Below are 25,824 nucleotides of genomic sequence, written 5' to 3' on the forward strand. Positions count from 1 at the left end.
TCTGCAGAGGAACGAAGACTGGACCTCTGCAGAACGAAGACTGGACCTCTGTAGAGGAATGAAGACTGGACCTCTGCAGAGGAACGAAGACTGGACCTCTGCAGAGGAACGAAGACTGGACCTCTGCAGAGGAACGAAGACTGGACCTCTGCAGAGGAATGAAGACTGGACCTCTGCAGAGGAACGAAGACTCCCCAATCTGACCAGCGATGACATGTTTAGTCGCATGCTCTCGCTCCGTCGCTGGTTGTATCGGTGGTGTTCAGAAAACGACGTGGCCTTTATTGACAATTGGGAAACGTTCTGGGGAAAGCCCGGTCTGATTAGAAGAGACGGCATTCATCCCACCCGGGATGGTGCTGCTCTTGTCTCTAGTAATTTGGCCTGTTTCATTAGACCCTCTCCCTGACATCGCAGGGTCCAGGCCAGGATGCAGAGCTGTAGTTTAACACACTTCTCTGCTGCTTCTCGAGGACCAACGCCTGCCAACAAAACTATAAGATTACATGATGTAAATGGTAACTCTAACCAGGTGCCTAGCAAAATAGAAGTGGTTGCAGTTCCCCGCCCTCCACTAGTTCACCAGGTGCGGCGTTATAGAGGCGTTAACCAAGATAACCTTGTAAAAATTAAAACCAATGTACATTTGGTACCAATTACAGACCTAAAAATTAGATGCGGACTACTAAATATACGATCGTTAAGCTCCAAGTCTCTGTTAGTAAACGATATAATTACAGAGAGCAGGAGTGATGTTTTCTGCTTAACAGAAACATGGTTACAGGAGGAAGAGTATGTTAGTTTGAATGAATCAACTCCGCCCGGCTACTTTAATCATCACATTCCTAGAAACACGGGCCGAGGCGGAGGAGTCGCAGCAATTTATAACTCCAGTCTCCAAACAAAAATTGAACCTAAGTGCAATCATAATACATTTGAAAGCCTCATGCTTGGTCTGAAATTCCCGAGCTGGAAATCAGAGAAGCCAGTTGTGTTAGTGGTAGTGTATCGGCCCCCTGCTGGCGCTTATCTAGAGTTTTTGTCTGAATTTTCAGATTTCCTTTCTGGATTATTGATCAGCACAGATAAATTCATCATAGTGGGTGATTTTAATATTCATATGGATGTTGAAAGCGATAATCTTAAATTAGCTTTCAATTCTCTTCTAGAATCAATGGGTATCTCACAAAAAGTGGACGGGCCGACGCATTGTTTTGGTCATACTCTCGATCTCGTTCTCACCTACGGTGTTGAAACTGATGGTCTGTTGGTGTCACCTGTAAACTCCCTTTTATCCGACCATTACTTAATAACGTTTGAATTTAATTTTGTTGATGTTGAAGTGCAAAACAGGAGGTATTATTTTAGCAGATGTTTGTCTGATGAAGCTATTGCTAAATTTAAGGAGACCATTGCTCGTCTTGCGACAGTGGAAAATAGTGAAGCCTTTACTGAAGCAATAGAGGCCAGTGACCTGGGTTCTACCTCTGATGTTGATTTTCTTGTTAGTAACACTGCTGATCTGTTGCACTCAGCTTTAGATGAAGTTGCTCCTTTGAAAAGGAGGGTTTCTAGCCACAGGAGCTTAACTCCCTGGTACAATTCAGATATTCGCATGTTGAAACAAAGCGTGCGTAAAATAGAAAGGAAGTGGCACTCTTGTAAGTCTGTAGACTTCTATCGTGAATGGAAAGATATTCTAATAGTATATAAAAAAGCCATTCGCAAAGCAAGAACAGCTTATTATTCAACGTTGATAGAGGATAACAAAAGTAACCCACGTTTTCTGTTCAGCACTGTAGCCAGGCTGACAAAGAGTCACAGCTCTGTTGAGCCGTGCATTCCTGCAGCTCTCAGTAGTGAGGACTTTATGAGCTTCTTCAACAGTAAAATCGCGAGAATTAGAGAAGAAATCAACCAGCCGGTTGTGGGTGTTTCTTCAGCTTTAGCGACTTCCCTAGGCTCTGACTTGTCTCTAGACTGTTTTGATCCTATAGACCTCCCTGAGCTGACCTCACTCGTCAATAGAGCTAAGTCAACCACATGTATGTTAGACCCCATCCCGACTCGACTATTCAAAAATGTTTTTTCTCTTATTGGTGTGACAATACTGGACCAAATTAACCTATCCCTAAGCTTAGGATATGTACCACAGGTTTTCAAAGTGGCAGTAATTAAACCTTTACTTAAAAAACCTTCTCTTGACCCAGACACCTTAGCTAATTATAAACCAATTTCCAACCTTCCATTTGTATCTAAAATTCTGGAAAAGGCAGTTTCAAGCCAGTTATGTGACTATTTGTATAGAAATGATTTGTTTGAAGTCTTTCAGTCAGGGTTCAGAATGCATCATAGCACAGAGACAGCACTGGTTCGAGTCACGAATGACCTTCTTATGGCCTCAGATAAGGGATTAGTGTCCATACTGGTTCTACTGGACCTCAGATAAGGGATTAGTGTCCATACTGGTTCTACTGGACCTCAGATAAGGGATTAGTGTCCATACTGGTTCTACTGGACTTCAGATAAGGGATTAGTGTCCATACTGGTTCTACTGGACCTCAGATAAGGGATTAGTGTCCATACTGGTTCTACTGGACCTCAGATAAGGGATTAGTGTCCATACTGGTTCTACTGGACCTCAGATAAGGGATTAGTGTCCATACTGGTTCTACTGGACCTCAGATAAGGGATTAGTGTCCATACTGGTTCTACTGGACCTCAGATAAGGGATTAGTGTCCATACTGGTTCTACTGGACCTCAGTGCTGCTTTTGACACTATAGATCATGGCATTTTACTGCACAGGTTAGAGCATGTTGTTGGGATTAAAGGGACAGCTCTATGTTGGTTTAAATCATATCTATCTGACAGGTTCCAGTTTGTTCATGTACATGAGGTTTCTTCAGAACAGTCAAGGGTCTGTTATGGTGTTCCGCAGGGTTCAGTGCTAGGGCCAATCTTGTTCAGTTTATACATGCAGCCCTTGGGAAGTATAATCCAGAATCACGGCATACACTTTCATTGTTATGCTGATGATACGCAGCTCTACTTGTCTATGAAGCCGGATGAAACAGAACCGTTAGTTAAACTTCAGGCATGTCTTAGGGACATCAAGGACTGGATGTCCAGAAATTTCTTGCTTCTAAATTCAGATAAAACAGAGGTTATCATTCTTGGTCCAGAGCATCTTAGGAAGGGATTAGATGGTGTTGCGATGGCTTCCAGTGCAACTGTGAAAAACCTTGGTGTTGTTTTCGATCAGGATTTGTCGTTTAAACCATATGTTAATCAGGTTTGTAAAATAGCGTTTTTCCATCTCCGTAATATTGCAAAAATTAGGAAAATCCTCTCGCAGAGGGATGCAGAAAAACTAGTTCATGCGTTTGTATCTTCTAGACTGGATTACTGTAATGTGTTGTTAGCAGGATGTCCCAGTAATTTGCTGAATAGGCTCCAGCTGATCCAGAATGCAGCAGCACGAGTGCTGACAGGAATCAGCAGGAGAGACCACGTCTCTCCAGTGTTAGTGTCGCTCCATTGGCTACCTGTAAAATTCAGAATTCAATTTAAAATTTTATTACTTGCGTATAAAGCCCAAAACGGCTTAGCTCCGCAGTATTTACAAGATTTGATAGTGCCTTATGTTCCTGGCCGAGCTCTCCGCTCCCAGGGTGCAGGTTTACTCGTAGTTCCTAGAGTATCTAAATGTAGATTTGGAGGGCGGGCGTTCTGCTATCAGGCACCATTACTATGGAACCAACTTCCAATCTGGGTTAAGGAGGCTGACACCACCTCCACCTTTAAAACTAAACTTAAAACCTTTCTGTTTAGTAAAGCCTATAGTTAGTGTTTAGTAAACCTCTAGCTGGTGTTGGTAAATCTCTAGGTAGTGTAAACTCTAGTGTGTTAGAGTCAGTAGTCATAGTTGCAGCTATAGAACAAGACTATAATAGTTAGTCTCAAATATAGCTTGGTGGTAGATATGCTGCTATAGGCTTATGCTGCAGGGGGGCACCGACATGATCCGCTGGGCGGTGCCTCTCACCCTTCTTCTCCTCTCCTCTTCTCTTCCTCTCTTCTCCATTTCCATTTTTATTTATTATAAATATCTCATAGCTATCATTTTTGTCCATCGTTCCTGTAGTTTCTTGTGCCGGCCCCCCTTTTTTCTCTTTTGTGCATGTTTGCAGGCCTGAGCCTCAGGAGCTGCGTTCTGGCCTGTGTTCCCGGCCCTCCCCCCCCTCTGGTCATCCCATTGCTTCTTCCACCTGCCTACGTGGATGTCTGCTGTTGCTGCTTCCGCCTGCCTGCACCCCCCCCCCCCCCCCTCTGGTCATCCCGCTGCTGCTTCCACATGACTGTTGTGTGCTGCTGACGCCCCCCCCCCCCCCCCCTCTGGTCATCCCGCTGCTGCTTCCACATGACTGTTGTGTGCTGCTGACGCCCCCCCCCCCCACCTCTGGTCATCCCGCTGCTGCTTCCACATGACTGTTGTGTGCTGCTGACGCCCCCCCCCCCACCTCTGGTCATCCCGCTGCTGCTTCCACCTGCCTGCTGTGCTGTCGACGTCCCTGACTCCCCCAGTCTGGCCCTCGGCAGGAGGGTCCCCCCTTATGAGCCTGGTCCTGGTCCAGGTTTCTTCCTCCTAAAGGGGAGTTTTTCCTTGCCACTGTTTGGCTTAAGGCTTTTCTCCCACTATGGGAGTTTTTACCTGCCATTGTTTATGTAATAATTGCTCGGGGGTTTATGTTTATGTTTATGTTTATGTTTATGTTTATGTTTATGTTCATGTTCATGTTCTGGATCTCTGGAAAGCGTCTAGAGACATCTGTTGTATTAGACGCTATATAAATAAAATTGAATTGAATTGAATTGAAAGACTGGACCTCTGCAGAGGAACGAAGACTGGACCTCTGCACAGGAACGAAGACTGGACCTCTGCAGAGGAACGAAGACTGGACCTCTGCAGAACGAAGACTGGACCTCTGTAGAGGAACGAAGACTGGACCTCTGCAGAGGAATGAAGACTGGACCTCTGCAGAGGAACGAAGACTGGACCTCTGCAGAACGAAGACTGGACCTCTGTAGAGGAACGAAGACTGGACCTCTGCAGAGGAACGAAGACTGGACCTCTGCAGAGGAACGAAGACTGGACCTCTGCAGAGGAACGAAGACTGGACCTCTGCAGAACGAAGACTGGACCTCTGCAGAACGAAGACTGGACCTCTGCAGAGGAACGAAGACTGGACCTCTGCAGAGGAACGAAGACTGGACCTCTGCAGAGGAACAAAGACTGGACCTCTGCAGAGGAACGAAGACTGGACCTCTGCAGAACGAAGACTGGACCTCTGCAGAGGAACGAAGACTGGACCTCTGCAGAGGAACGAAGACTGGACCTCTGCAGAGGAATGAAGACTGGACCTCTGCAGAGGAACGAAGACTGGACCTCTGCAGAGGAATGAAGACTGGACCTCTGCAGAATGAAGACTGGACCTCTGCAGAGGAACGAAAACTGGACCTCTGCAGAGGAACGAAGACTGGACCTCTGCAGAGGAATGAAGACTGGACCTCTGCAGAGGAATGAAGACTGGACCTCTGCAGAGGAACGAAGACTGGACCTCTGCAAAACGAAGACTGGACCTCTGCAGAGGAACGAAGACTGGACCTCTGCAGAACGAAGACTGGACCTCTGCACAGGAATGAAGACTGGACCTCTGCACAGGAACGAAGACTGGACCTCTGCAGAGGAACGAAGACTGGACCTCTGCAGAGGAATGAAGACTGGACCTCTGCAGAGGAATGAAGACTGGACCTCTGCAGAGGAATGAAGACTGGACCTCTGCAGAGGAATGAAGACTGGACCTCTGCAGAGGAACGAAGACTGGACCTCTGCAGAACGAAGACTGGACCTCTGCACAGGAATGAAGACTGGACCTCTGCACAGGAACGAAGACTGGACCTCTGCAGAGGAACGAAGACTGGACCTCTGCAGAGGAATGAAGACTGGACCTCTGCAGAGGAATGAAGACTGGACCTCTGCAGAGGAATGAAGACTGGACCTCTGCAGAGGAACGAAGACTGGACCTCTGCAGAACGAAGACTGGACCTCTGCACAGGAATGAAGACTGGACCTCTGCACAGGAACGAAGACTGGACCTCTGCAGAGGAACGAAGACTGGACCTCTGCAGAGGAACGAAGACTGGACCTCTGCAGAACGAAGACTGGACCTCTGCAGAGGAACGAAGACTGGACCTCTGCAGAACGAAGACTGGACCTCTGCAGAACGAAGACTGGACCTCTGCAGAGGAACGAAGACTGGACCTCTGCAGAGGAATGAAGACTGGACCTCTGCAGAATGAAGACTGGACCTCTGCAGAGGAACGAAGACTGGACCTCTGCAGAACGAAGACTGGACCTCTGCAGAACGAAGACTGGACCTCTGCAGAACAAAGACTGGACCTCTGCAGAGGAACGAAGACTGGACCTCTGCAGAGGAATGAAGACTGGACCTCTGCAGAGGAACGAAGACTGGACCTCTGCAGAGGAACGAAGACTGGACCTCTGCAGAGGAACGAAGACTGGACCTCTGCAGAGGAATGAAGACTGGACCTCTGCAGAGGAACGAAGACTGGACCTCTGCAGAACGAAGACTGGACCTCTGCAGAACGAAGACTGGACCTCTGCAGAGGAATGAAGACTGGACCTCTGCAGAACAAAGACTGGACCTCTGCAGAATGAAGACTGGACCTCTGCAGAGGAACGAAGACTGGACCTCTGCAGAACAAAGACTGGACCTCTGCAGAATGAAGACTGGACCTCTGCAGAGGAATGAAGACTGGACCTCTGCAGAGGAATGAATACTGGACCTCTGCAGAACAAAGACTGGACCTCTGCAGAATGAAGACTGGACCTCTGCAGATGAATGAAGACTGGACCTCTGCAGAGGAATGAAGACTGGACCTCTGCAGAGGAACGAAGACTGGACCTCTGCAGAGGAACGAAGACTGGACCTCTGCAGAGGAACGAAGACTGGACCTCTGCAGAACGAAGACTGGACCTCTGCAGAGGAACGAAGACTGGACCTCTGCAGAGGAATGAAGACTGGACCTCTGCAGAACGAAGACTGGACCTCTGCAGAGGAATGAAGACTGGACCTCTGTAGAACAAAGACTGGACCTCTGTAGAACAAAGACTGGACCTCTGCAGAGGAATGAAGACTGGACCTCTGCAGAGGAATGAAGACTGGACCTCTGCAGAGGAACGAAGAATGGACCTCTGCAGAGGAACCAAGACTGGACCTCTGCAGAGGAACGAAGACTGGACCTCTGCAGAACAAAGACTGGACCTCTGCAGAACGAAGACTGGACCTCTGCAGAATGAAGACTGGACCTCTGCAGAATGAAGACTGGACCTCTGCAGAGGAATGAAGACTGGACCTCTGCAGAGGAACGAAGACTGGACCTCTGCAGAACGAAGAATGGACCTCTGCAGAGGAACGAAGACTGGACCTCTGCAGAGGAACGAAGACTGGACCTCTGCAGAGGAACGAAGACTGGACCTCTGCAGAGGAACGAAGACTGGACCTCTGCAGAGGAATGAAGACTGGACCTCTGCAGAGGAACGAAGACTCCCCAATCTGACCAGCGATGACATGTTTAGTCGCATGCTCTCGCTCCGTCGCTGGTTGTATCGGTGGTGTTCAGAAAACGACGTGGCCTTTATTGACAATTGGGAAACGTTCTGGGGAAAGCCCGGTCTGATTAGAAGAGACGGCATTCATCCCACCCGGGATGGTGCTGCTCTTGTCTCTAGTAATTTGGCCTGTTTCATTAGACCCTCTCCCTGACATCGCAGGGTCCAGGCCAGGATGCAGAGCTGTAGTTTAACACACTTCTCTGCTGCTTCTCGAGGACCAACGCCTGCCAACAAAACTATAAGATTACATGATGTAAATGGTAACTCTAACCAGGTGCCTAGCAAAATAGAAGTGGTTGCAGTTCCCCGCCCTCCACTAGTTCACCAGGTGCGGCGTTATAGAGGCGTTAACCAAGATAACCTTGTAAAAATTAAAACCAATGTACATTTGGTACCAATTACAGACCTAAAAATTAGATGCGGACTACTAAATATACGATCGTTAAGCTCCAAGTCTCTGTTAGTAAACGATATAATTACAGAGAGCAGGAGTGATGTTTTCTGCTTAACAGAAACATGGTTACAGGAGGAAGAGTATGTTAGTTTGAATGAATCAACTCCGCCCGGCTACTTTAATCATCACATTCCTAGAAACACGGGCCGAGGCGGAGGAGTCGCAGCAATTTATAACTCCAGTCTCCAAACAAAAATTGAACCTAAGTGCAATCATAATACATTTGAAAGCCTCATGCTTGGTCTGAAATTCCCGAGCTGGAAATCAGAGAAGCCAGTTGTGTTAGTGGTAGTGTATCGGCCCCCTGCTGGCGCTTATCTAGAGTTTTTGTCTGAATTTTCAGATTTCCTTTCTGGATTATTGATCAGCACAGATAAATTCATCATAGTGGGTGATTTTAATATTCATATGGATGTTGAAAGCGATAATCTTAAATTAGCTTTCAATTCTCTTCTAGAATCAATGGGTATCTCACAAAAAGTGGACGGGCCGACGCATTGTTTTGGTCATACTCTCGATCTCGTTCTCACCTACGGTGTTGAAACTGATGGTCTGTTGGTGTCACCTGTAAACTCCCTTTTATCCGACCATTATTTAATAACGTTGGAATTGAATGTTGTTGATGTTGAAGTGCAAAACAGGAGGTATTATTTTAGCAGATGTTTGTCTGATGAAGCTATTGCTAAATTTAAGGAGACCATTGCTCGTCTTGCGACAGTGGAAAATAGTGAAGCCTTTACTGAAGCAATAGAGGCCAGTGACCTGGGTTCTACCTCTGATGTTGATTTTCTTGTTAGTAACACTGCTGATCTGTTGCACTCAGCTTTAGATGAAGTTGCTCCTTTGAAAAGGAGGGTTTCTAGCCACAGGAGCTTAACTCCCTGGTACAATTCAGATATTCGCATGTTGAAACAAAGCGTGCGTAAAATAGAAAGGAAGTGGCACTCTTGTAAGTCTGTAGACTTCTATCGTGAATGGAAAGATATTCTAATAGTATATAAAAAAGCCATTCGCAAAGCAAGAACAGCTTATTATTCAACGTTGATAGAGGATAACAAAAGTAACCCACGTTTTCTGTTCAGCACTGTAGCCAGGCTGACAAAGAGTCACAGCTCTGTTGAGCCGTGCATTCCTGCAGCTCTCAGTAGTGAGGACTTTATGAGCTTCTTCAACAGTAAAATCGCGAGAATTAGAGAAGAAATCAACCAGCCGGTTGTGGGTGTTTCTTCAGCTTTAGCGACTTCCCTAGGCTCTGACTTGTCTCTAGACTGTTTTGATCCTATAGACCTCCCTGAGCTGACCTCACTCGTCAATAGAGCTAAGTCAACCACATGTATGTTAGACCCCATCCCGACTCGACTATTCAAAAATGTTTTTTCTCTTATTGGTGTGACAATACTGGACCAAATTAACCTATCCCTAAGCTTAGGATATGTACCACAGGTTTTCAAAGTGGCAGTAATTAAACCTTTACTTAAAAAACCTTCTCTTGACCCAGACACCTTAGCTAATTATAAACCAATTTCCAACCTTCCATTTGTATCTAAAATTCTGGAAAAGGCAGTTTCAAGCCAGTTATGTGACTATTTGTATAGAAATGATTTGTTTGAAGTCTTTCAGTCAGGGTTCAGAATGCATCATAGCACAGAGACAGCACTGGTTCGAGTCACGAATGACCTTCTTATGGCCTCAGATAAGGGATTAGTGTCCATACTGGTTCTACTGGACCTCAGATAAGGGATTAGTGTCCATACTGGTTCTACTGGACTTCAGATAAGGGATTAGTGTCCATACTGGTTCTACTGGACCTCAGATAAGGGATTAGTGTCCATACTGGTTCTACTGGACCTCAGATAAGGGATTAGTGTCCATACTGGTTCTACTGGACCTCAGATAAGGGATTAGTGTCCATACTGGTTCTACTGGACCTCAGATAAGGGATTAGTGTCCATACTGGTTCTACTGGACCTCAGTGCTGCTTTTGACACTATAGATCATGGCATTTTACTGCACAGGTTAGAGCATGTTGTTGGGATTAAAGGGACAGCTCTATGTTGGTTTAAATCATATCTATCTGACAGGTTCCAGTTTGTTCATGTACATGAGGTTTCTTCAGAACAGTCAAGGGTCTGTTATGGTGTTCCGCAGGGTTCAGTGCTAGGGCCAATCTTGTTCAGTTTATACATGCAGCCCTTGGGAAGTATAATCCAGAATCACGGCATACACTTTCATTGTTATGCTGATGATACGCAGCTCTACTTGTCTATGAAGCCGGATGAAACAGAACCGTTAGTTAAACTTCAGGCATGTCTTAGGGACATCAAGGACTGGATGTCCAGAAATTTCTTGCTTCTAAATTCAGATAAAACAGAGGTTATCATTCTTGGTCCAGAGCATCTTAGGAAGGGATTAGATGGTGTTGCGATGGCTTCCAGTGCAACTGTGAAAAACCTTGGTGTTGTTTTCGATCAGGATTTGTCGTTTAAACCATATGTTAATCAGGTTTGTAAAATAGCGTTTTTCCATCTCCGTAATATTGCAAAAATTAGGAAAATCCTCTCGCAGAGTGATGCAGAAAAACTAGTTCATGCGTTTGTATCTTCTAGACTGGATTACTGTAATGTGTTGTTAGCAGGATGTCCAAGTAATTTGCTGAATAGGCTCCAGCTGATCCAGAATGCAGCAGCACGAGTGCTGACAGGAATCAGCAGGAGAGACCACGTCTCTCCAGTGTTAGTGTCGCTCCATTGGCTACCTGTAAAATTCAGAATTCAATTTAAAATTTTATTACTTGCGTATAAAGCCCAAAACGGCTTAGCTCCGCAGTATTTACAAGATTTGATAGTGCCTTATGTTCCTGGCCGAGCTCTCCGCTCCCAGGGTGCAGGTTTACTCGTAGTTCCTAGAGTATCTAAATGTAGATTTGGAGGGCGGGCGTTCTGCTATCAGGCACCATTACTATGGAACCAACTTCCAATCTGGGTTAAGGAGGCTGACACCACCTCCACCTTTAAAACTAAACTTAAAACCTTTCTGTTTAGTAAAGCCTATAGTTAGTGTTTAGTAAACCTCTAGCTGGTGTTGGTAAATCTCTAGGTAGTGTAAACTCTAGTGTGTTAGAGTCAGTAGTCATAGTTGCAGCTATAGAACAAGACTATAATAGTTAGTCTCAAATATAGCTTGGTGGTAGATATGCTGCTATAGGCTTATGCTGCAGGGGGGCACCGACATGATCCGCTGGGCGGTGCCTCTCACCCTTCTTCTCCTCTCCTCTTCTCTTCCTCTCTTCTCCATTTCCATTTTTATTTATTATAAATATCTCATAGCTATCATTTTTGTCCATCGTTCCTGTAGTTTCTTGTGCCGGCCCCCCTTTTTTCTCTTTTGTGTATGTTTGCAGGCCTGAGCCTCAGGAGCTGCGTTCTGGCCTGTGTTCCCGGCCCTCCCCCCCCCTCTGGTCATCCCATTGCTTCTTCCACCTGCCTACGTGGATGTCTGCTGTTGCTGCTTCCGCCTGCCTGCACCCCCCCCCCCCCCCTCTGGTCATCCCGCTGCTGCTTCCACATGACTGTTGTGTGCTGCTGACGCCCCCCCCCCCCCCCCTCTGGTCATCCCGCTGCTGCTTCCACATGACTGTTGTGTGCTGCTGACGCCCCCCCCCCCCACCTCTGGTCATCCCGCTGCTGCTTCCACATGACTGTTGTGTGCTGCTGACGCCCCCCCCCCCACCTCTGGTCATCCCGCTGCTGCTTCCACCTGCCTGCTGTGCTGTCGACGTCCCTGACTCCCCCAGTCTGGCCCTCGGCAGGAGGGTCCCCCCTTATGAGCCTGGTCCTGGTCCAGGTTTCTTCCTCCTAAAGGGGAGTTTTTCCTTGCCACTGTTTGGCTTAAGGCTTTTCTCCCACTATGGGAGTTTTTACCTGCCATTGTTTATGTAATAATTGCTCGGGGGTTTATGTTTATGTTTATGTTTATGTTCATGTTCTGGATCTCTGGAAAGCGTCTAGAGACATCTGTTGTATTAGACGCTATATAAATAAAATTGAATTGAATTGAATTGAAAGACTGGACCTCTGCAGAGGAACGAAGACTGGACCTCTGCACAGGAACGAAGACTGGACCTCTGCAGAGGAACGAAGACTGGACCTCTGCAGAACGAAGACTGGACCTCTGTAGAGGAACGAAGACTGGACCTCTGCAGAGGAATGAAGACTGGACCTCTGCAGAGGAACGAAGACTGGACCTCTGCAGAACGAAGACTGGACCTCTGTAGAGGAACGAAGACTGGACCTCTGCAGAGGAACGAAGACTGGACCTCTGCAGAGGAACGAAGACTGGACCTCTGCAGAGGAACGAAGACTGGACCTCTGCAGAACGAAGACTGGACCTCTGCAGAACGAAGACTGGACCTCTGCAGAGGAACGAAGACTGGACCTCTGCAGAGGAACGAAGACTGGACCTCTGCAGAGGAACAAAGACTGGACCTCTGCAGAGGAACGAAGACTGGACCTCTGCAGAACGAAGACTGGACCTCTGCAGAGGAACGAAGACTGGACCTCTGCAGAGGAACGAAGACTGGACCTCTGCAGAGGAATGAAGACTGGACCTCTGCAGAGGAACGAAGACTGGACCTCTGCAGAGGAATGAAGACTGGACCTCTGCAGAATGAAGACTGGACCTCTGCAGAGGAACGAAAACTGGACCTCTGCAGAGGAACGAAGACTGGACCTCTGCAGAGGAATGAAGACTGGACCTCTGCAGAGGAATGAAGACTGGACCTCTGCAGAGGAACGAAGACTGGACCTCTGCAAAACGAAGACTGGACCTCTGCAGAGGAACGAAGACTGGACCTCTGCAGAACGAAGACTGGACCTCTGCACAGGAATGAAGACTGGACCTCTGCACAGGAACGAAGACTGGACCTCTGCAGAGGAACGAAGACTGGACCTCTGCAGAGGAATGAAGACTGGACCTCTGCAGAGGAATGAAGACTGGACCTCTGCAGAGGAACGAAGACTGGACCTCTGCAGAACGAAGACTGGACCTCTGCACAGGAATGAAGACTGGACCTCTGCACAGGAACGAAGACTGGACCTCTGCAGAGGAACGAAGACTGGACCTCTGCAGAGGAATGAAGACTGGACCTCTGCAGAGGAATGAAGACTGGACCTCTGCAGAGGAATGAAGACTGGACCTCTGCAGAGGAACGAAGACTGGACCTCTGCAGAACGAAGACTGGACCTCTGCACAGGAATGAAGACTGGACCTCTGCACAGGAACGAAGACTGGACCTCTGCAGAGGAACGAAGACTGGACCTCTGCAGAGGAACGAAGACTGGACCTCTGCAGAACGAAGACTGGACCTCTGCAGAGGAACGAAGACTGGACCTCTGCAGAACGAAGACTGGACCTCTGCAGAACGAAGACTGGACCTCTGCAGAGGAACGAAGACTGGACCTCTGCAGAGGAATGAAGACTGGACCTCTGCAGAATGAAGACTGGACCTCTGCAGAGGAACGGAGACTGGACCTCTGCAGAACGAAGACTGGACCTCTGCAGAACGAAGACTGGACCTCTGCAGAACAAAGACTGGACCTCTGCAGAGGAACGAAGACTGGACCTCTGCAGAGGAATGAAGACTGGACCTCTGCAGAGGAACGAAGACTGGACCTCTGCAGAGGAACGAAGACTGGACCTCTGCAGAGGAACGAAGACTGGACCTCTGCAGAGGAATGAAGACTGGACCTCTGCAGAGGAACGAAGACTGGACCTCTGCAGAACGAAGACTGGACCTCTGCAGAACGAAGACTGGACCTCTGCAGAGGAATGAAGACTGGACCTCTGCAGAACAAAGACTGGACCTCTGCAGAATGAAGACTGGACCTCTGCAGAGGAATGAAGACTGGACCTCTGCAGAGGAATGAATACTGGACCTCTGCAGAACAAAGACTGGACCTCTGCAGAATGAAGACTGGACCTCTGCAGAGGAATGAAGACTGGACCTCTGCAGAGGAATGAATACTGGACCTCTGCAGAACAAAGACTGGACCTCTGCAGAATGAAGACTGGACCTCTGCAGATGAATGAAGACTGGACCTCTGCAGAGGAATGAAGACTGGACCTCTGCAGAGGAACGAAGACTGGACCTCTGCAGAGGAACGAAGACTGGACCTCTGCAGAGGAACGAAGACTGGACCTCTGCAGAACGAAGACTGGACCTCTGCAGAGGAACGAAGACTGGACCTCTGCAGAGGAATGAAGACTGGACCTCTGCAGAACGAAGACTGGACCTCTGCAGAGGAATGAAGACTGGACCTCTGTAGAACAAAGACTGGACCTCTGTAGAACAAAGACTGGACCTCTGCAGAGGAATGAAGACTGGACCTCTGCAGAGGAATGAAGACTGGACCTCTGCAGAGGAACGAAGAATGGACCTCTGCAGAGGAACCAAGACTGGACCTCTGCAGAGGAACGAAGACTGGACCTCTGCAGAGGAACGAAGACTGGACCTCTGCAGAACGAAGACTGGACCTCTGCAGAATGAAGACTGGACCTCTGCAGAGGAACGAAAACTGGACCTCTGCAGAGGAACGAAGACTGGACCTCTGCAGAGGAATGAAGACTGGACCTCTGCAGAGGAATGAAGACTGGACCTCTGCAGAGGAACGAAGACTGGACCTCTGCAAAACGAAGACTGGACCTCTGCAGAGGAACGAAGCCTGGACCTCTGCAGAACGAAGACTGGACCTCTGCACAGGAATGAAGACTGGACCTCTGCACAGGAACGAAGACTGGACCTCTGCAGAGGAACGAAGACTGGACCTCTGCAGAGGAATGAAGACTGGACCTCTGCAGAGGAATGAAGACTGGACCTCTGCAGAGGAACGAAGACTGGACCTCTGCAGAACGAAGACTGGACCTCTGCACAGGAATGAAGACTGGACCTCTGCACAGGAACGAAGACTGGACCTCTGCAGAGGAACGAAGACTGGACCTCTGCAGAGGAATGAAGACTGGACCTCTGCAGAGGAATGAAGACTGGACCTCTGCAGAGGAATGAAGACTGGACCTCTGCAGAGGAACGAAGACTGGACCTCTGCAGAACGAAGACTGGACCTCTGCACAGGAATGAAGACTGGACCTCTGCACAGGAACGAAGACTGGACCTCTGCAGAGGAACGAAGACTGGACCTCTGCAGAGGAACGAAGACTGGACCTCTGCAGAACGAAGACTGGACCTCTGCAGAGGAACGAAGACTGGACCTCTGCAGAACGAAGACTGGACCTCTGCAGAACGAAGACTGGACCTCTGCAGAGGAACGAAGACTGGACCTCTGCAGAGGAATGAAGACTGGACCTCTGCAGAATGAAGACTGGACCTCTGCAGAGGAACGAAGACTGGACCTCTGCAGAACGAAGACTGGACCTCTGCAGAACGAAGACTGGACCTCTGCAGAACAAAGACTGGACCTCTGCAGAGGAACGAAGACTGGACCTCTGCAGAGGAATGAAGACTGGACCTCTGCAGAGGAACGAAGACTGGACCTCTGCAGAGGAACGAAGACTGGACCTCTGCAGAGGAACGAAGACTGGACCTCTGCAGAGGAATGAAGACTGGACCTCTGCAGAGGAACGAAGACTGGACCTCTGCAGAACGAAGACTGGACCTCTGCAGAACGAAGACTGGACCTCTGCAGAGGAATGAAGACTGGACCTCTGCAGAACAAAGACTGGACCTCTGCAGAATGAAGACTGGACCTCTGCAGAGGAACGAAGACTGGACCTCTGCAGAACAAAGACTGGACCTCTGCAGAATGAAGACTGGACCTCTGCAGAGGAATGAAGACTGGACCTCTGCAGAGGAATGAATACTGGACCTCTGCAGAACAAAGACTGGACCTCTGCAGAATGAAGACTGGACCTCTGCAGATGAATGAAGACTGGACCTCTGCAGAGGAATGAAGACTGGACCTCTGCAGAGGAACGAAGACTGGACCTCTGCAGAGGAACGAAGACTGGACCTCTGCAGAGGAACGAAGACTGGACCTCTGCAGAACGAAGACTGGACCTCTGCAGAGGAACGAAGACTGGACCTCTGCAGAGGAATGAAGACTGGACCTCTGCAGAACGAAGACTGGACCTCTGCAGAGGAATGAAGACTGGACCTCTGTAGAACAAAGACTGGACCTCTGTAGAACAAAGACTGGACCTCTGCAGAGGAATGAAGACTGGACCTCTGCAGAGGAATGAAGACTGGACCTCTGCAGAGGAACGAAGAATGGACCTCTGCAGAGGAACCAAGACTGGACCTCTGCAGAGGAACGAAGACTGGACCTCTGCAGAACAAAGACTGGACCTCTGCAGAACGAAGACTGGACCTCTGCAGAATGAAGACTGGACCTCTGCAGAATGAAGACTGGACCTCTGCAGAGGAATGAAGACTGGACCTCTGCAGAGGAACGAAGACTGGACCTCTGCAGAACGAAGAATGGACCTCTGCAGAGGAACGAAGACTGGACCTCTGCAGAGGAACGAAGACTGGACCTCTGCAGAGGAACGAAGACTGGACCTCTGCAGAGGAACGAAGACTGGACCTCTGCAGAGGAATGAAGACTGGACCTCTGCAGAGGAACGAAGACTCCCCAATCTGACCAGCGATGACATGTTTAGTCGCATGCTCTCGCTCCGTCGCTGGTTGTATCGGTGGTGTTCAGAAAACGACGTGGCCTTTATTGACAATTGGGAAACGTTCTGGGGAAAGCCCGGTCTGATTAGAAGAGACGGCATTCATCCCACCCGGGATGGTGCTGCTCTTGTCTCTAGTAATTTGGCCTGTTTCATTAGACCCTCTCCCTGACATCGCAGGGTCCAGGCCAGGATGCAGAGCTGTAGTTTAACACACTTCTCTGCTGCTTCTCGAGGACCAACGCCTGCCAACAAAACTATAAGATTACATGATGTAAATGGTAACTCTAACCAGGTGCCTAGCAAAATAGAAGTGGTTGCAGTTCCCCGCCCTCCACTAGTTCACCAGGTGCGGCGTTATAGAGGCGTTAACCAAGATAACCTTGTAAAAATTAAAACCAATGTACATTTGGTACCAATTACAGACCTAAAAATTAGATGCGGACTACTAAATATACGATCGTTAAGCTCCAAGTCTCTGTTAGTAAACGATATAATTACAGAGAGCAGGAGTGATGTTTTCTGCTTAACAGAAACATGGTTACAGGAGGAAGAGTATGTTAGTTTGAATGAATCAACTCCGCCCGGCTACTTTAATCATCACATTCCTAGAAACACGGGCCGAGGCGGAGGAGTCGCAGCAATTTATAACTCCAGTCTCCAAACAAAAATTGAACCTAAGTGCAATCATAATACATTTGAAAGCCTCATGCTTGGTCTGAAATTCCCGAGCTGGAAATCAGAGAAGCCAGTTGTGTTAGTGGTAGTGTATCGGCCCCCTGCTGGCGCTTATCTAGAGTTTTTGTCTGAATTTTCAGATTTCCTTTCTGGATTATTGATCAGCACAGATAAATTCATCATAGTGGGTGATTTTAATATTCATATGGATGTTGAAAGCGATAATCTTAAATTAGCTTTCAATTCTCTTCTAGAATCAATGGGTATCTCACAAAAAGTGGACGGGCCGACGCATTGTTTTGGTCATACTCTCGATCTCGTTCTCACCTACGGTGTTGAAACTGATGGTCTGTTGGTGTCACCTGTAAACTCCCTTTTATCCGACCATTATTTAATAACGTTGGAATTGAATGTTGTTGATGTTGAAGTGCAAAACAGGAGGTATTATTTTAGCAGATGTTTGTCTGATGAAGCTATTGCTAAATTTAAGGAGACCATTGCTCGTCTTGCGACAGTGGAAAATAGTGAAGCCTTTACTGAAGCAATAGAGGCCAGTGACCTGGGTTCTACCTCTGATGTTGATTTTCTTGTTAGTAACACTGCTGATCTGTTGCACTCAGCTTTAGATGAAGTTGCTCCTTTGAAAAGGAGGGTTTCTAGCCACAGGAGCTTAACTCCCTGGTACAATTCAGATATTCGCATGTTGAAACAAAGCGTGCGTAAAATAGAAAGGAAGTGGCACTCTTGTAAGTCTGTAGACTTCTATCGTGAATGGAAAGATATTCTAATAGTATATAAAAAAGCCATTCGCAAAGCAAGAACAGCTTATTATTCAACGTTGATAGAGGATAACAAAAGTAACCCACGTTTTCTGTTCAGCACTGTAGCCAGGCTGACAAAGAGTCACAGCTCTGTTGAGCCGTGCATTCCTGCAGCTCTCAGTAGTGAGGACTTTATGAGCTTCTTCAACAGTAAAATCGCGAGAATTAGAGAAGAAATCAACCAGCCGGTTGTGGGTGTTTCTTCAGCTTTAGCGACTTCCCTAGGCTCTGACTTGTCTCTAGACTGTTTTGATCCTATAGACCTCCCTGAGCTGACCTCACTCGTCAATAGAGCTAAGTCAACCACATGTATGTTAGACCCCATCCCGACTCGACTATTCAAAAATGTTTTTTCTCTTATTGGTGTGACAATACTGGACCAAATTAACCTATCCCTAAGCTTAGGATATGTACCACAGGTTTTCAAAGTGGCAGTAATTAAACCTTTACTTAAAAAACCTTCTCTTGACCCAGACACCTTAGCTAATTATAAACCAATTTCCAACCTTCCATTTGTATCTAAAATTCTGGAAAAGGCAGTTTCAAGCCAGTTATGTGACTATTTGTATAGAAATGATTTGTTTGAAGTCTTTCAGTCAGGGTTCAGAATGCATCATAGCACAGAGACAGCACTGGTTCGAGTTACGAATGACCTTCTTATGGCCTCAGATAAGGGATTAGTGTCCATACTGGTTCTACTGGACCTCAGATAAGGGACTAGTGTCCATACTGGTTCTACTGGACCTCAGATAAGGGATTAGTGTCCATACTGGTTCTACTGGACCTCAGATAAGGGACTAGTGTCCATACTGGTTCTACTGGACCTCATACTGGTTCTACTGGACCTCAGATAAGGGATTAGTGTCCATACTGGTTCTACTGGACCTCAGATAAGGGATTAGTGTCCATACTGGTTCTACTGGACCTCAGATAAGGGATTAGTGTCCATACTGGTTCTACTGGACCTCATACTGGTTCTACTGGACCTCAGATAAGGGATTAGTGTCCATACTGGTTCTACTGGACCTCAGATAAGGGATTAGTGTCCATACTGGTTCTACTGGACCTCAGATAAGGGATTAGTGTCCATACTGGTTCTACTGGACCTCAGATAAGGGATTAGTGTCCATACTGGTTCTACTGGACCTCAGATAAGGGATTAGTGTCCATACTGGTTCTACTGGACCTCAGATAAGGGATTAGTGTCCATACTGGTTCTACTGGACCTCAGATAAGGGATTAGTGTCCATACTGGTTCTACTGGACCTCAGATAAGGGAATAGTGTCCATACTGGTTCTACTGGACCTCAGATAAGGGAATAGTGTCCATACTGGTTCTACTGGACCTCAGATAAGGGATTAGTGTCCATACTGGTTCTACTGGACCTCAGTGCTGCTTTTGACACTATAGATCATGGCATTTTACTGCACAGGTTAGAGCATGTTGTTGGGATTAAAGGGACAGCTCTATGTTGGTTTAAATCATATCTATCTGACAGGTTCCAGTTTGTTCATGTACATGAGGTTTCTTCAGAACAGTCAAGGGTCTGTTATGGTGTTCCGCAGGGTTCAGTGCTAGGGCCAATCTTGTTCAGTTTATACATGCAGCCCTTGGGAAGTATAATCCAGAATCACGGCATACACTTTCATTGTTATGCTGATGATACGCAGCTCTACTTGTCTATGAAGCCGGATGAAACAGAACCGTTAGTTAAACTTCAGGCATGTCTTAGGGACATCAAGGACTGGATGTCCAGAAATTTCTTGCTTCTAAATTCAGATAAAACAGAGGTTATCATTCTTGGTCCAGAGCATCTTAGGAAGGGATTAGATGGTGTTGCGATGGCTTCCAGTGCAACTGTGAAAAACCTTGGTGTTGTTTTCGATCAGGATTTGTCGTTTAAACCATATGTTAATCAGGTTTGTAAAATAGCGTTTTTCCATCTCCGTAATATTGCAAAAATTAGGAAAATCCTCTCGCAGAGGGATGCAGAAAAACTAGTTCATGCGTTTGTATCTTCTAGACTGGATTACTGTAATGTGTTGTTAGCAGGATGTCCAAGTAATTTGCTGAATAGGCTCCAGCTGATCCAGAATGCAGCAGCACGAGTGCTGACAGGAATCAGCAGGAGAGACCACGTCTCTCCAGTGTTAGTGTCGCTCCATTGGCTACCTGTAAAATTCAGAATTCAATTTAAAATTTTATTACTTGCGTATAAAGCCCAAAACGGCTTAGCTCCGCAGTATTTACAAGATTTGATAGTGCCTTATGTTCCTGGCCGAGCTCTCCGCTCCCAGGGTGCAGGTTTACTCGTAGTTCCTAGAGTATCTAAATGTAGATTTGGAGGGCGGGCGTTCTGCTATCAGGCACCATTACTATGGAACCAACTTCCAATCTGGGTTAAGGAGGCTGACACCACCTCCACCTTTAAAACTAAACTTAAAACCTTTCTGTTTAGTAAAGCCTATAGTTAGTGTTTAGTAAACCTCTAGCTGGTGTTGGTAAATCTCTAGGTAGTGTAAACTCTAGTGTGTTAGAGTCAGTAGTCATAGTTGCAGCTATAGAACAAGACTATAATAGTTAGTCTCAAATATAGCTTGGTGGTAGATATGCTGCTATAGGCTTATGCTGCAGGGGGCACCGACATGATCCGCTGGGCGGTGCCTCTCACCCTTCTTCTCCTCTCCTCTTCTCTTCCTCTCTTCTCCATTTCCATTTTTATTTATTATAAATATCTCATAGCTATCATTTTTGTCCATCGTTCCTGTAGTTTCTTGTGCCGGCCCCCCTTTTTTCTCTTTTGTGCATGTTTGCAGGCCTGAGCCTCAGGAGCTGCGTTCTGGCCTGTGTTCCCGGCCCTCCCCCCCCTCTGGTCATCCCATTGCTTCTTCCACCTGCCTACGTGGATGTCTGCTGTTGCTGCTTCCGCCTGCCTGCACCCCCCCCCCCCCCCTCTGGTCATCCCGCTGCTGCTTCCACATGACTGTTGTGTGCTGCTGACGCCCCCCCCCCCCCCCCCCTCTGGTCATCCCGCTGCTGCTTCCACATGACTGTTGTGTGCTGCTGACGCCCCCCCCCCCACCTCTGGTCATCCCGCTGCTGCTTCCACCTGCCTGCTGTGCTGTCGACGTCCCTGACTCCCCCAGTCTGGCCCTCGGCAGGAGGGTCCCCCCTTATGAGCCTGGTCCTGGTCCAGGTTTCTTCCTCCTAAAGGGGAGTTTTTCCTTGCCACTGTTTGGCTTAAGGCTTTTCTCCCACTATGGGAGTTTTTACCTGCCATTGTTTATGTAATAATTGCTCGGGGGTTTATGTTTATGTTTATGTTTATGTTCATGTTCTGGATCTCTGGAAAGCGTCTAGAGAAGTCTGTTGTATTAGACGCTATATAAATAAAATTGAATTGAATTGAATTGAAAGACTGGACCTCTGCAGAGGAACGAAGACTGGACCTCTGCACAGGAACGAAGACTGGACCTCTGCAGAGGAACGAAGACTGGACCTCTGCAGAGGAACGAAGACTGGACCTCTGCAGAGGAACGAAGACTGGACCTCTGCAGAACGAAGACTGGACCTCTGTAGAGGAACGAAGACTGGACCTCTGCAGAGGAATGAAGACTGGACCTCTGCAGAGGAACGAAGACTGGACCTCTGCAGAACGAAGACTGGACCTCTGTAGAGGAACGAAGACTGGACCTCTGCAGAGGAACGAAGACTGGACCTCTGCAGAGGAACGAAGACTGGACCTCTGCAGAGGAACGAAGACTGGACCTCTGCAGAACGAAGACTGGACCTCTGCAGAACGAAGACTGGACCTCTGCAGAGGAACGAAGACTGGACCTCTGCAGAGGAACGAAGACTGGACCTCTGCAGAGGAACAAAGACTGGACCTCTGCAGAGGAACGAAGACTGGACCTCTGCAGAACGAAGACTGGACCTCTGCAGAGGAACGAAGACTGGACCTCTGCAGAGGAACGAAGACTGGACCTCTGCAGAGGAATGAAGACTGGACCTCTGCAGAGGAACGAAGACTGGACCTCTGCAGAGGAATGAAGACTGGACCTCTGCAGAATGAAGACTGGACCTCTGCAGAGGAACGAAAACTGGACCTCTGCAGAGGAACGAAGACTGGACCTCTGCAGAGGAATGAAGACTGGACCTCTGCAGAGGAATGAAGACTGGACCTCTGCAGAGGAACGAAGACTGGACCTCTGCAAAACGAAGACTGGACCTCTGCAGAGGAACGAAGACTGGACCTCTGCAGAACGAAGACTGGACCTCTGCACAGGAATGAAGACTGGACCTCTGCACAGGAACGAAGACTGGACCTCTGCAGAGGAACGAAGACTGGACCTCTGCAGAGGAATGAAGACTGGACCTCTGCAGAGGAATGAAGACTGGACCTCTGCAGAGGAACGAAGACTGGACCTCTGCAGAACGAAGACTGGACCTCTGCACAGGAATGAAGACTGGACCTCTGCACAGGAACGAAGACTGGACCTCTGCAGAGGAACGAAGACTGGACCTCTGCAGAGGAATGAAGACTGGACCTCTGCAGAGGAATGAAGACTGGACCTCTGCAGAGGAATGAAGACTGGACCTCTGCAGAGGAACGAAGACTGGACCTCTGCAGAACGAAGACTGGACCTCTGCACAGGAATGAAGACTGGACCTCTGCACAGGAACGAAGACTGGACCTCTGCAGAGGAACGAAGACTGGACCTCTGCAGAGGAACGAAGACTGGACCTCTGCAGAACGAAGACTGGACCTCTGCAGAGGAACGAAGACTGGACCTCTGCAGAACGAAGACTGGACCTCTGCAGAACGAAGACTGGACCTCTGCAGAGGAACGAAGACTGGACCTCTGCAGAGGAATGAAGACTGGACCTCTGCAGAATGAAGACTGGACCTCTGCAGAGGAACGAAGACTGGACCTCTGCAGAACGAAGACTGGACCTCTGCAGAACGAAGACTGGACCTCTGCAGAACAAAGACTGGACCTCTGCAGAGGAACGAAGACTGGACCTCTGCAGAGGAATGAAGACTGGACCTCTGCAGAGGAACGAAGACTGGACCTCTGCAGAGGAACGAAGACTGGACCTCTGCAGAGGAACGAAGACTGGACCTCTGCAGAGGAATGAAGACTGGACCTCTGCAGAGGAACGAAGACTGGACCTCTGCAGAACGAAGACTGGACCTCTGCAGAACGAAGACTGGACCTCTGCAGAGGAATGAAGACTGGACCTCTGCAGAACAAAGACTGGACCTCTGCAGAATGAAGACTGGACCTCTGCAGAGGAACGAAGACTGGACCTCTGCAGAACAAAGACTGGACCTCTGCAGAATGAAGACTGGACCTCTGCAGAGGAATGAAGACTGGACCTCTGCAGAGGAATGAATACTGGACCTCTGCAGAACAAAGACTGGACCTCTGCAGAATGAAGACTGGACCTCTGCAGATGAATGAAGACTGGACCTCTGCAGAGGAATGAAGACTGGACCTCTGCAGAGGAACGAAGACTGGACCTCTGCAGAGGAACGAAGACTGGACCTCTGCAGAGGAACGAAGACTGGACCTCTGCAGAACGAAGACTGGACCTCTGCAGAGGAACGAAGACTGGACCTCTGCAGAGGAATGAAGACTGGACCTCTGCAGAACGAAGACTGGACCTCTGCAGAGGAATGAAGACTGGACCTCTGTAGAACAAAGACTGGACCTCTGTAGAACAAAGACTGGACCTCTGCAGAGGAATGAAGACTGGACCTCTGCAGAGGAATGAAGACTGGACCTCTGCAGAGGAACGAAGAATGGACCTCTGCAGAGGAACCAAGACTGGACCTCTGCAGAGGAACGAAGACTGGACCTCTGCAGAACAAAGACTGGACCTCTGCAGAACGAAGACTGGACCTCTGCAGAATGAAGACTGGACCTCTGCAGAATGAAGACTGGACCTCTGCAGAGGAATGAAGACTGGACCTCTGCAGAGGAACGAAGACTGGACCTCTGCAGAACGAAGAATGGACCTCTGCAGAGGAACGAAGACTGGACCTCTGCAGAGGAATGAAGACTGGCCCTCTGCAGAGGAATGAAGACTGGACCTCTGCAGAGGAACGTGGGACGACCAGTTCCAACATCCCAGTCGTCGCAGCTCAGCCTCCCAGAGTAAGTCCCACCTGGGTTCAAATCCACCAGAACCGTCTTGGTGGCTCCGCAGAGGGAACCAGACAACGCTGACAGGATCTTCGGGGGGGACAGATTCAACCGGTTTACCTCCTCCCCCCGACCTCACACCACTCCCTCATACCCCGCTGGGTGCATGGCCTCCCCCCAGGGTCATTAAAACACATCCAAACACACCTGTATTAGGTCATTCAAAGGTCATAACCCCCCCAGAACACTCAGTAAACGGCTCCTCCACCGTCTGGTACACATCCATCATCCTCATTGAGAATCCAATTTAACAGACCCCCCCCATTCCTCCATCATCAAGAACCCTGAAAAACATGGAAATCCTCACATTTTTTTTTTTGCTACAATAAGATATCAGAGTCCATTTCAACTATCGATCAACAAGTGTTGAACATTTGTGCTGATCTTGTGTTTTAATGATGATGGTGAACAAGAGAGTAAAAAGTGCCTTGTGGTCGGTGCTGCTCCTGGTTCTGAGACTAATCACAGACATACACTTATTAACCACAGTAAACTGAACAAGAGAAAAGATCCAAGTTTTACTGAAGAATTTTGACTTTCTTTGAAGTGTTAACAATCATCGTAATATCCAGAAAACATTTACAATATTTATTGGAACAAACTGAGGAACATTCCTTGATCAAGTCAAGTTCATTTGTGTTTCATGTTTCATGAACAAACGCTGTTATTTCCACGGATCTCTTCAGTCTCTCTCTTCATCAGTGACGCGGAGAGAAACTTTAAAGACCTGACGAAGCTGAAAACACGACAACAAATAAAGGAAAACTTGGAATGAAACGGAAACATGTCCTTCCTATCTTCCTCCTTTAAGCTTTAAAAATAATTTCGGTAAAAACACGTTTTCATATACAGCAACATGTCTCTGGAATGAGCTGCCCACCCTAACCCTAACCCTAACCCTAACCCTAACACCCTAACCCTAACCCTAACACCCTAACCCTAACCTAACCCTAACCTAACCCCCTAACCCTAACCCTAACACCCTAACCCTAACCCCAACCCTAACACCCTAATACCCTAACCCTAACACCCTAACCCCAACCCTAACACCGTAACACTAACACCCTAACCCTAACCCTAACCCTAGCACCCTAACACCCTAACCCTAACACCCTAACCCTAACACCCTAACCCCCTAACCATAACCCTAACCCTAACACCATAACCCTAACACCTAACCCTAACACCCTAACCCCCTAACCCTAACCCCCTAACACCCTAACCCTAACCCTAACACCCTAATACCCTAACCCTAACACCCTAACCCTAACACCCTAA

General features: G+C 48.0%; 1 protein-coding gene across 1 annotated transcript; it reads left to right on the plus strand.

The window, feature by feature from the left end:
- Positions 1 to 380: 380 nt before the first annotated feature.
- On the plus strand, positions 381 to 24,676 carry LOC133456448 (uncharacterized). The gene is made up of 7 exons (XM_061734922.1): positions 381 to 2,416; positions 2,731 to 3,837; positions 7,991 to 9,856; positions 10,091 to 11,197; positions 17,151 to 19,016; positions 19,693 to 20,799; positions 24,551 to 24,676. The coding sequence occupies exons 1-7, from the start codon at positions 431 to 433 to the stop codon at positions 24,674 to 24,676; spliced, it is 9,165 nt and encodes a 3,054-aa protein (XP_061590906.1). The 5' UTR covers positions 381 to 430.
- Positions 24,677 to 25,824: the final 1,148 nt, after the last annotated feature.

Source organism: Cololabis saira, chromosome 12, assembly GCF_033807715.1.
Source record: "Cololabis saira isolate AMF1-May2022 chromosome 12, fColSai1.1, whole genome shotgun sequence".
NCBI classification, from domain to species: domain Eukaryota; kingdom Metazoa; phylum Chordata; class Actinopteri; order Beloniformes; family Belonidae; genus Cololabis; species Cololabis saira.

Bases quoted from the DNA above. Each gene is read 5' to 3' on its own strand.
- LOC133456448 (XM_061734922.1), top strand. From the start codon at position 431: ATGCAGAGCTGTAGTTTAACACACTTCTCTGCTGCTTCTCGAGGACCA. The intron at 19,017-19,692 runs GTGTCCATACTG...ACCTCAGATAAG, and splicing joins TGGCCTCAGATAAGGGATTA to GGATTAGTGTCCATACTGGT. The intron at 20,800-24,550 runs GCCTATAGTTAG...GTGGCTCCGCAG, and splicing joins AAACCTTTCTGTTTAGTAAA to AGGGAACCAGACAACGCTGA.